The sequence below is a fragment of the Teleopsis dalmanni genome, chromosome X (assembly GCF_002237135.1).
Source record: "Teleopsis dalmanni isolate 2A chromosome X, ASM223713v2, whole genome shotgun sequence".
NCBI classification, from domain to species: Eukaryota; Metazoa; Arthropoda; class Insecta; order Diptera; family Diopsidae; genus Teleopsis; species Teleopsis dalmanni.
The window spans coordinates 86,846,576-86,858,620 of NC_051848.1; the positions used below are offsets into that span (position 1 = coordinate 86,846,576).

The following is a 12,045-nucleotide window of genomic DNA, read 5'->3' on the forward strand; positions in this document are numbered from 1 at the left end:
AAAAATTTGGGATTAAAAATTTAGAATAGATAGTTTAATACTACAACCAGAAAAGTTATTAAAAAAAATAACAAGAAATAGAATTAAGTGTCAGAACAGGTGATGTCAAGATAATACATTAAACAGTAATTTTTTGAAACCTCCTACTCTACTTGTGTTTCCGGTTGCACATGGAAGCTTTTTGTGGAAGCAAAGTTAAATCCGTAATTTAGCATTAACCAATTTATATAGAAACAAACAGACACGAATTTTCATAAGTTTTTCAATGTCGCAAAGTAAGATTGCATTCCTGAAACTACTCAGGTAATCTTCTGAGACCGCAAACATATCACATCATGGAATAGCTTAAGCTTCTTAACTTAGCAAGAGACGGTGCGTCTAATTTAGAATAAACAAAAGAGGAAAACATAATAATAGGAATTATTAACTGTTTTATCAATATGCAGCGTGCAACAACAGGGGTATATTTCGCTGATAGATTAAGACATCTAAGATATGAGAACACTTTTGTAACGACTTGATTTACAGGATCACAAGCATGTAAGTTAGCATATAAGCTAGTACAAAATTTGAGGCAAGCCATTAACATTTATTTATACTCTACTAATTGGCAAAATAGTTGTTTTGTTAGCAATAAGTAGTTAATTAGAACGGCTCAACCGTTAATATTCGCTAAATCAGCGTTTCTCTTCTGCATTAGACTTTCAATAGCGTTAAAATCACAAGAAATATATATATTTGGATGTCATCAACATACCCATACCCATGCATATCTACAAATTGAAAAGACATCATTTATGAAAATGGAAATCAAAAGGGAACCCAGAATTGAGGTTTAAAAGTCGAGAACTCATTCAATACCACAACAGACTGCAACCTTCCAGTTAAATTACTAAAGATACCTTTTGCCACCGACTTAGAAAATAAAAAGGTAAACGACAAAAGCCTTAGAAGAATCAAGTAGACTTAGATACGTAATCAAGTTTTGATCATAGTTGAGTAGAACATCCTCAAGTACTTTTAACATAGCAGTTGCGCAGCTATGACCCTTTCTAAACCCAGATTTCAGTGGGCAAAGAAGCTGAAAGCGATCCAGGTGGCAACGAATTGCATTAGCCATGATATGCTCACATATCTTCGAGAGCGAGGAAGGAATGCTAATTGTGCAATAGTCAGCTGTGGCTTTGGTAGCTCTGTGATATGCTTTGCCACACACACCCGAGCATACTAGTTCAGTTTCTCCGTGGATACCTCCACGACACTTGTAACATTCTTTCATATTGACAATAACGTAGTATTTGATTATTTCGTATTACACAATTACACGATATATATTCAAATAAGTTGTTTTATTAAATTATTTTACTGTTAAAAGGCTTGAAAATGTGCAGTCAAAACATCATTATTAGGCTGTTCATAATCAAAAGAAATAATTACTACATCCATGTCGATTACTGAGCTATTTGCTTCTGTAAAATACTAAAGTAAAAGTTTGGAGTAGATCCTTCACGGCTTCTTTAAAAGTACGTAAGGACAGATTTAAGCTAAAAAAGGCAGTTTTAAAAGTAATACCTAAGCACATATTGATCAATGAAGTTTATTATAATACCTGGGAAAGTGTGGTAAGACCGGTTCCTATCTTCCTTAATACCATTGGAATCATTATAAAACTTTTGTTTCCCTTATATATAGTAAGGGCTTAGGATACTGACATCGATGTCGAGCGTATGGCTGCATCTGTCAACAGTTGTCTATAGAACGAATTTATTTAACATGCCGAAAAAAACAAACACTGGTATTGATTTCCAAAGGTAGCAAATTTCTGGAGATCCCCTAGTCCTGCAAACCATTGTATCACTTGATTAATGCAGGTGTGGTCCTTGAGAGAATTATCTGCTGTAAATTAGAAAAATATTCAGAATCAATGTATGGTTTGTTAAACAATACTAAATACTTTAAAAATGCTTTCAATTTAGCTGAATGTAGCAGTCCTTTAAATACATTGAGGATAGTGAAAGCTTCAGAATATGTGTTGCAAATAATTTCAAAGCGATTAGGGAAATTTTGTAATATTGGTTTACCTGGCGCAGCGGGGCGCCTTCAATGTTCGCAACGTGGCGAATATATCTAGATTGCAACTGGGCAACTTAAAGCTAATGAAGTAATAGACTAAATGTTTAAGTTGAATTTAAATTTATTAATTAACATTACACAGTATTTATACTAATTTTACACCAAACACTAATCTAACTGAATATTATGTTTAGCTAGTATTTTTCATACTAAAATGCTTATATGCATTTTAATTAAATAATTGCACTTAATGCACTTTAAGAATTTCATTTCAAATTGCTTTTCTTTTGCGCTTCTTCACATGCCAATTAGGTGACGAATACAGAAGGCAGGTCCTTGCTCTTAGCATGTGCCGGTATCGTATATCATCGTATTACTGTCAGCAAATAATTATTTTGTTTGTTGATAATATAATTAATATGCAGATATACTACATAACTATATCCTACTTTCAAGACTTCTATGACACAGAAACCGATGCTGTAACGTCCAAAGCCACAGATGCGGTTTTCAAGAGCTCAGATCTTAGACAAATTCTCTGGAATATCATGTAGAATAGTATTCTTTCAATTGAAAAGCCAAACAAAGGTGACTTAATCGAGTATGTAGATGCTGTTAAGGAAGTGATGATTGCAAGAACATTTATTTTTATGTTGATCACACTTTTTCAAAATGTTAATTTTCTAGAGTTATATGGATTTTTTTCGTTCGTACCTTTAAAAATTAGATTGGTTACTATACTTGGGTGCGCTATAAAAATTTTTATTAAAACTCCATAGTATCCGACACAGTATTCGAAAGTGATATGTGGCTAAAGCTAAATACGCATCGGTTGAATTTACGTTGTCTTGTTTACTTTTAAAGTTTTTCCTTTTAGATATATTACTTAATAACGTTATAGAATCTTAATATTACATGCAATAAAAGAAAGTATAAAAACTGTTCTACAATAAATAACATCAAAGTTTTAGATGAACCGTAAATATATAATATAGATAGAGTCAGATGAATATCTTTGTAGATATAGATTCATATATTTACAATATATACACAATATACTTATATTCACAGAAGTAGATCCATCCTATGCAGTGTTTGTTTTGTCAAAATATTAGTTTTTACAGATATTCTTTTTCAATTTGAACACACTCAATATATGGACTTCAACTACTACCAGAAAACTTAAATAAAAACATCAAATGAATTTACGGCGATGCAATTGCCATTATAGGAACTCATTAACAAAAATCTGCTCCAATATGACACATGTTATAATTGGAAAATCCTCTGCGTTAGCTGCCAATGAAACACTCAGCTAAAATATTTTTAAGTTTACATACACATTCAAATTTAAAAAATCGCTAAATTTGCAAATCACTAAAACTTATCTACATTGCAGATGTTCCAGATATTGTTTGCCAAGAATATGCAGTACCACATGTACAGGATCTCTTGCCTGCTCAGAAGTCCAATTCCATATACGGCATTGCCAGCAGTACCAGCAGCAGTAATAATTACAATACCACAGCACGTAACAAAATCAATAATTTGTTTCAAACTAAGTTACCACCACCGGTGCCACCGCCACCACCCACCGAAAAATATTATGCCACATCCTCCATATGCAAGCCGATCTCATCAGGCGCGCAACAAGGTAGTAATATTTCAGCTGCAACACTACCATCAGCTACGGTTAACGGCGGCAGCGCCGGTAGTAGTGCAACTGCCAGTCTGGCATCAACAGCAACCACACCCACCGGTACTATAGGCATGTCGAAACCACAACTGAATTACAATTTCGAAATGGACGAATTTGCCGATATGAATGAGGAGCAGACCAATTATCAAGTACAGGAATTTCCGCGACAGTCGCTTGTTATTGTCGAAAAACTGGGCAGTGGCATTTTCGGTGAACTACATTTATGCGAGACAAAAAGTTTGAGGTAAGATTCTAATTCTAATTATTGAGTAGAAGGCTTACTAAAATATAATTTCAATTTGACATGGATTTTTTTCGGACATAAAGTTCAGACCTTTAATCAAATTGCCATTGAATCAGTAAATGTTTAGTACTAAGAAACTTAAAATTGAATAATCAATTTCGTTTGATAACCTTTTGCTATATTTCACAATGTTTCATAATTTTTGATTCATGGCAGAACCTATTTTACTCGATGAAGACCTGAATACAGTACTAAAGTGTCGCTTGATCACAATTGAATGTTCTTCCATGCAATGTATTTTGAAATGGAGTTCTGTTGACCTGAGATTAAGCTACTCAAGTCGCTGTGACAAAACCTCTTGTTAAAGGTAATGAAGGTAATAATTTACTTATCGTATTAGGTCAAAACACACCACATTTTGACCTCATTTTGCACGACGTTGGCTGCTAATATATTCGGTGGACTTCCAGGTTTACAGCCATGCATAGAAACTCTGCACACAAGTAATATATATCGACAATTTTATGATCGTTTGATATTGAAAATAAAGGTTTTATTTTCGTAGTTTTTAAATTATATTATATAAACATACATGAATATATCAATGCTTAACACTTCATATGTCACCGTAAAATAAAATTTTTCTACAAACTTATCTTGGAGTAAAAATATTAAACAAGTTATACTTTGAGTTTTTGGATCCAAAAACCCAAAGCCAACTTATCCAATTGTGTAAACACTAATAAAACAATTTGTATATATGAGCGTTATGATAACATCACGCTGTAGATACATTTCATCAGTAAAATATTGTTATTACTAACTAAGAAAAACAAATTTTTTTTGCCAAAAATCGATTTTACTCATCAATATAATCTCCTTCAAGGGCAATGCAATCAGTCCAACGCTTCTCTAACTTCTCGATGCCGTGCTTGCAGAAGGATTTGTCATTTACCTTAAAAATACCGGTGAGCATTTTTTTGAGATCATTGAATAGCCAGTAGTCGCTGGGGGCCAGATCTGGGCTATACGATGGATAAGAAAGCAATTCGAAGTGTAATTCGTGCAATTTTGCCATCGTTTTTATTGACTTGCGACATGGTGCATTGTCTTGGTGAAACAAAACTTTTTTCTTCGCCATATGCGGTCGTTTTTTTACAATTTTTACTTTCAAACGATCCAGTAATGCCATGTAGTCATTATTATTGATGGTTTTTCCCTTTTCGAGACAGTCAATGAAAATTACACCATGTGCATCCCAAAATACTGAAGTCATAACCTTCCCTGCTGACTGTGACTGTTGGACGCTTCGGACGTGGTTTAACGACTGCAGTCTACTCAGATGATGATTGTTTTGATTCCGGAGTGAAGTATTGAATCCATGTTTCATCCATTATCACATTGCAACGCAAAAAATCTGATTTATTATGTGTAAACTTAGCCAAACACTGCTCTGAATCATCAACACGTTGTTGGTTTCAATCGAAACGCGACACCCACTTTAAACATGGTCAAATGTTTATGCATAATTGTAAACACACTGCTTTCTGATATCTTTACGGTTTCAGCTATCTCAGCTTCACTTAAATGGCTGTCACTTTCTTCTGACTAATCGAAATGTCATGAAATTTTACACATAGTCTTTTGAAGGTTGGTACTTCATAAACGTCATATGAATTTGACAATGGCGGCGCCATCTGTGTGTCAGTCACACGACTTATTGAGTGATGTGTTAATTTATGGTATGTGTAGACACATGTATACAGGGTGTTTACTGCCATCGTGGTTGGACTTCAGGTGACGTTTCTAAGGTCTTTGAAATGAAAACAGTCGCATAGGTTTGTCCACACTCAATTTTTTTTGAGATAGAGGGTATTAAAGTATCTTGTATTCGAAAAAAAAATCTTTATATTCTTTTTATCTTAACGATCACAAAGAAACATTTTAAAAATGGTTTATTTGAATAGCTGAATTTATATATATATGCATAATTAGTTCAATTAATATATATTAAAAGTTATAAGGTAGACTATTTGTGTTTAAATGATTTTCGAACTTTTAGGTTACATACATTTTTTGATCATTTTTTCAATACTCAATTTTCTGGTATTTTTAAATAAATAATTTTCTTTCTAAATAATTAGTTTCGTGATTATCCTTTAAACATCTTCACAGTCCAATTTGACTCGGAACTAGATTATCATGTGTTAGTATTGCCATGTGATAGTATCTTTGCATTTCTCAGACACAAAAGTATATTATTTTTTTTTAGTCATTATGCTTCTTTATTTTCTCTTCCATTATTCATTATGGAAAGTATTTGTATTTCTTAAGCCAACGATGCAAATATTTCTACTTCAATTACAAAACCACAAAATTCCAAAATCTTTACAAGCTTCCGCATTGCAATTATCATTGCTTAAAACAAAAATTACTTCAGTTTTCCATTCAATAACCGCAATTTAAACAAAATATGCAATCGAAGGGTAAAGTAAGGATGTTGACAACATTTTATAAAAAACTCAAACCGCAATTAATGCAAAAATCGAAAATATCTGCAAGTAATAAAAAATATGGAGAAAAGAAGAAGCTTACATTTCCGAAAGCAACTTTTAACTTTTGATATCGAATTCAGGAGTTCTGAATGCAGCATTTGAGGACCCCTGCGAGTGATATGAGAATATAACTGAAGTGGATTAGTTTTAAAAATTTATAATCGTCCGAAAGTGAAAAAAAAATGTTTGGTCAGTCGACGGTGAGAACTCGAGAGTGGATGATACACGTAGGCTACTTTTTATATTGTCATTTAAAACGTTTTTATCGTATTTCAAGATATTTCCCTTTATGGTCAATATATTTTTTTCGTAACCGTTCGATTCAGTTGTCGTAGCATTTTTGTCATCCCGCTTTTTTGACCACGTCAACGGCTTCTTTAGCCAGTGATAATCATCAAGCAAACTGCTTGTCTTCTATGTACGCGAACAAAAAGAAGCCATTAGGTATCCAATCAGAACTGTAAGGTGATCAGATGTACTATACTGAGTGCTCAAATAATTGCCTGTTTCAACTGGTACGGGAAAACTCACATCATTCTTCTTCTTATTTGATACTGCAGTCCAATATGAACCTTGGCCTTCCAAGGTCCAGTATGAACTCACATCATGCATGTGAAGAACTATCAGTTTCCAACAATTGGTTTCTCCGATATCTCTAAATACTTCTGTCAAACAAATGGTTGTATGCAGTTCAGAAATCACTATTTTAAGTTTCTTTAATGGTACTATTGCTACAGATAAGTTTTTCTGAGAAAAGAGTTTACCATATGTTTCAAACTAATAACTTAAATCTCTAGCTCATGCGCATAGATCTATGATGATGGAAATAATGCCTATAATCTCACGGTATATCACGTGTCAGTCTTGTATTATCCGCGATGAATTTTGTTACACCAGCGTTTCGCAGTTGAAAACGATGGAGCTTCATCAGCTTTAGTCTATCGATGCATTCCACGTATTAAAATTGTCTCAAATAATTCCTTCTCTCTAAGGCTTGACTTTCACGTCAACATAAACAACCCAAGTCGCACTCAAATGAAAAAACTTTCTATATAAGGTAGTAGCCGATAATCTCAAACTATCTAGTAAAGATACTGCTTCGGATCGAACAATTCTTGCTGTTGCTAAAACAAATCTTGATAAAATAATATCAAATGAGTTACTCATTACTTTTATAAATCCCGCCAAGTTGTATGTTAAGCGCTGTGTCAGAGGGAACTTTTTACCAGCTCCTCTTGTTTTACGAAATATCCACTTCTTTTAATAAAGATAGGATAAGATAGGAAACTTCGCTTTTTAATTGAAAATGCCACATTGATTAATAAAAATCAACTCCAAGGAATTTGTTCTCAGTGAAAGGAGTCACATGAGTTATAGTTTTTCCGCTTAATATTAATTGACACTTTTTTTATTTTTTATTTTAATTTGATTTATTTATTTATCCCCTCACTTTAGACATATAAATTTGCAAGTTATTTTACAATTTATAAAAATTAATATTGAGTAACATATTTCACCATAGCGAAGTCTGGGTTTCGCTGTCTAAATGCGAACATGATTTTCCGTCTGTGTATTAAATTCTTTTATTTTGGAAATGTACACGAATTGCCTTCACAGTTTTTAATCCTGAACTCCCATCCTACAGCATGGAGTATAAATCTATGTTACCTGACGGCCTGTTTGTACAAGCTCAAATCCCTCACATGCTTCCTCACATTTCACATGCGATTTCATTACACATAGCATGTCTATTATAATTTTCATTTGCGGTCGACAATAAAGTCCATCTGGTGTCTGATAACTGTCTATCCGTATGTCTATTAATATTTTATCAGACTGTCGCATATTATGCTATATCTGTTCATTTCCTGCATTAAACTATATGCCAAACGTTTGTCTGGTACTTGCAACGGAACTACCAGAAGCATGCAGGAATAGCTACGAGTACACATTGTTGTGTTTTAAGTTCGGCATTTGTGTCTCAATGATTTTAATTGGTTTGTGACTTTGTGTTTATTTAAGACTTTTGTTTTGGCTACTGTCTGTCTGGTCTATCTCCCTCAATGTTTGTCTGTCCACGAAACTGCTCTAGGTATCTGTGAAAGTCTGTTGCTGTTACACACCTCAGAAGGGTACACTTTTGCTTCTGTGCACATTTTGAGCTTTGACTTTTGTCAAATATAATAATTTCAATAAAGCCACTCAAATATGGTAAACGTATCGACATTTATGCAAACAAGAATATCCTGCACATACCAAGACTCCAATTTCATCCTTGCTTGCCTGTTCGTTTTTAGGTTGTTAGAGGTTTTTCGGAAATTTCATAGAAATGCTTTTACCGCATAAGCTTGTTAATTATGTTCAGGGCTAAACGAATACGAAGAAATGCACTTAACAGTTTCCTAATTGAACGATTTGATGGCAAAGGCGTTGCCTGATCAAATTATTTTACGTCTAACTATATTCTAACTTACTGTAGACTTATACATACTAATAAGTGAAGAATTGAAATAGATATGTAAAGCTAAAAGTTTTATTTTGATGAATAATATAATATTTACTTCATGGAGCTGTTAATAATAATGTGTGTCGCCCGTATATAGATCATCCAGCAGAACACTAATGGAATATAATCTTTAATCAAGGTGTCATTTATATACCATCAACTGTTCTAATTTTGACTTCAAATGATCAGTTGTTCTTATTCTTCAATTTAAGCTGTACCCCGATCACAGCCCAGACACCTGACTACTTAAATGTTGTCTATTTTCCATCTGTAATGGAACAAAAACATTATAAATTTCCGAAAACTTTGATCGGCTTTGAGAACTCTGATACTGTAATGTCACACAGATTAGTGCATTATCAGGGCTTCGTATTTCATCTAGAGTATATATATCGTACTAAGGACAATGTGAGATCTGTAAGATTTAAATCAATTATTTGTACTTTAAACAATTCAAGCCTAACAAATTTTTTGGTCTGAAAGTGATACGTTGTCAACTAAGTCAGAATCGCATTGATTCCTAAGGCTTTAAAGCAAAAACTAAATCTGCCCAGCGTTGTAAATGTGATACGTCACAAATAGAGAAGTTCTGACAAGAAGGAACTTGTCAAACTGGGAACATCAAAATGAGCGCTAACTAGTATTAACCTGTATTAGTATTTATCCGGAAAAGTGCCTATATGAGTATCTCACAACAAATGAAAACGTAAAACCATGGTTCAGTACTACAATTTATAGAGGAAGTTGAAAAAGAGTAAAAATAATTTTTAATTTTTTCATTAAAAATTCTCAATGTTTCATTTAAATGTTGACTCCCAATCCCCCTCGATACAATAACGAGATTTGGGGAATTTTTCCACTGCGCTTTATCTTAATGCAGCTTAGTTACCAAGATATCATGCTATTTAATTTCAAACCTTTTGTCATCTAGCGGTAATCATAGGACGCCATGGCATCTGAATCGTGTCATAAATTTATGATGTGGTGTAGGCACGTAAAACTCTTTTCCAATATATGCAAATGTGATTCAAAAAAATAGAATGAATTTTATTTACGACTTTCTTAAAAAAATTAGTGATCTTACTTTTAACAAAAATCACATCTAAACTATTTGAAAGCATCAATAGGTTTTCACAGTTTTGACTGGAAGTCTATCAATGAAATTATAACCAAGTCTTGAAAGTTCCTTGTAATAATAAATAGTTCACATGTTGTCTCGCGAAGTTTTGATTTTAATCAAACCATGATAAGGCATGAATATATTCATATTTTCCAGAGATTTAACAGAACTTTCGTGGTTTTATAAAGCAGGTAAGATTTAGGTTGATTTTTTAACTGATGGTCTTTCCCAGGTTTTTTAGTTCTGTCGCTTTTATTTTATAAAATAACTTCAACTACAGTCTTGTAATATTTTTTTTCTTTTTGAAACTTGGTTAAGACTTATTCATTTATTTCATAGGAACCAAAAATCAAGAAATAATGTAAAATCTTATATATTTTACCTGAATACTTCATCAGCAGTCATAGCGTCTCTATAATTAAGCATGGCTGGAACACTAATCACGGTTTTCAAATAAATTAACGGAATGTTTTTTTTTTATTTATTTATTCGACCAATTGACTCCTTTATTTATTAAATTAAATTTAATTCAATTATTAAATTTAACTATTGAACGTATCAAATTCTGTTTTAAAATAAAGCCCAATTTTTTTTCTTACAGTGCAAATCTAGTCGCAGTAGCTACATTGCGTCCTGGTGCACCGGATCACATGCGCAGGGAGTTTCGAAACAAAGCAAAACAATTGGCTCGCCTCAGTGATGCAAATGTGTCGCGCCTCTTGGGCGCCTGTCTACGTGACGAACCCATTTGCATGGTTCTCGATTATTCCGACTGTCTTGGCGATTTAAATCAGTTCCTGCAAGAACATGTCACCGAAACGAGTGGGCTGCAGGCGATGATGCCGAACAAAAGTTTAAGGTTAGTACAACTTACTTCTTACTTAGGCCAGCACAAAGCGAGTCACAAGCAGCAACCCACACCGAAAAATCGTATCGAACTATTCGTTCGCTGTGGACATTTTTCAAAGATCCTGTTTGCTATTTTGACTGTTTTGACTCTGGTCATTTGCGCTTGTATTTTTCATCTGACGCTTATCTTTGGCATGAAATTTTCGTATTTTTCTGATATCACTTGCAATTCATACGATTTTTGTTTTTCTGTTAACTTATTTTGTGCTTTATCTTATTTCCTGTACCACCGATGTCGTCGCTGCTTACACTTCCTGTCTCGTTACAATTATATGCGTCCAACAAATAAACCGGATGTGTAAAAACTTCGCTAACTTTTTTGGGGGACGGTCTAAAACTTTCCAAACTCCCGCATCGATACGACAGTTACGGATGCTTGGTGTACATCGCCACACAAATCGCATCTGGTATGAAGCATTTGGAGCAGATGAATTTTGTTCATCGGGATCTCGCCACAAGGTAAGTACAACTGCAGCATTCTTGTGTGCTTATATCAAATAAACTAAATTATTGGTGGCTAATGGGAAGAAGATTGCTACCAAACCCAACATAAGATTACGATTGTATTTGGGTAAGTGCTTCGGTTGCGCTGGGGTTGTGTAAAAAGACGGTTTTGTTGCTTAACAGTAAAAATGGTATTTTGTCGTAGACCGTTAAATATTCCAAATCACACTTAAAAAGTTTTCAAATATTCTAGTTTACACGCATAAATATTTTGCGAAAGAAGGAAGCTGAATACTTTTCAATGCAGACGGTAAGGCAGTACCGCAAACGATTTTAGTCTCAAGGTTTATTCCAAGTGTGCTTTTATGCTAAAATATGTTTAACGGTGTAATAAAATTTTGAAATAAGAAAAATGATTTTAAAATTCAAAAATAATATTTTTTTTGTGAACAAAGCGTTAATATGATGTATAGCATTATTGTTTACAATATGGAA

General features: G+C 33.5%; 1 protein-coding gene across 1 annotated transcript in view; it reads left to right on the top strand.

The window, feature by feature from the left end:
- The window catches only part of LOC119687189 (discoidin domain-containing receptor 2), a 229,676-nt gene extending 218,107 nt beyond the window's left edge, over window positions 1-11,569 (top strand). The window contains exons 12-14 of the mRNA XM_038101441.1: window positions 3,473-4,016; window positions 10,799-11,056; window positions 11,473-11,569. Of these exons, the coding sequence (XP_037957369.1) occupies window positions 3,473-4,016; window positions 10,799-11,056; window positions 11,473-11,569 (899 nt within the window). The remainder of the gene's footprint in view (window positions 1-3,472; window positions 4,017-10,798; window positions 11,057-11,472) is intronic.
- Window positions 11,570-12,045: the final 476 nt, after the last annotated feature.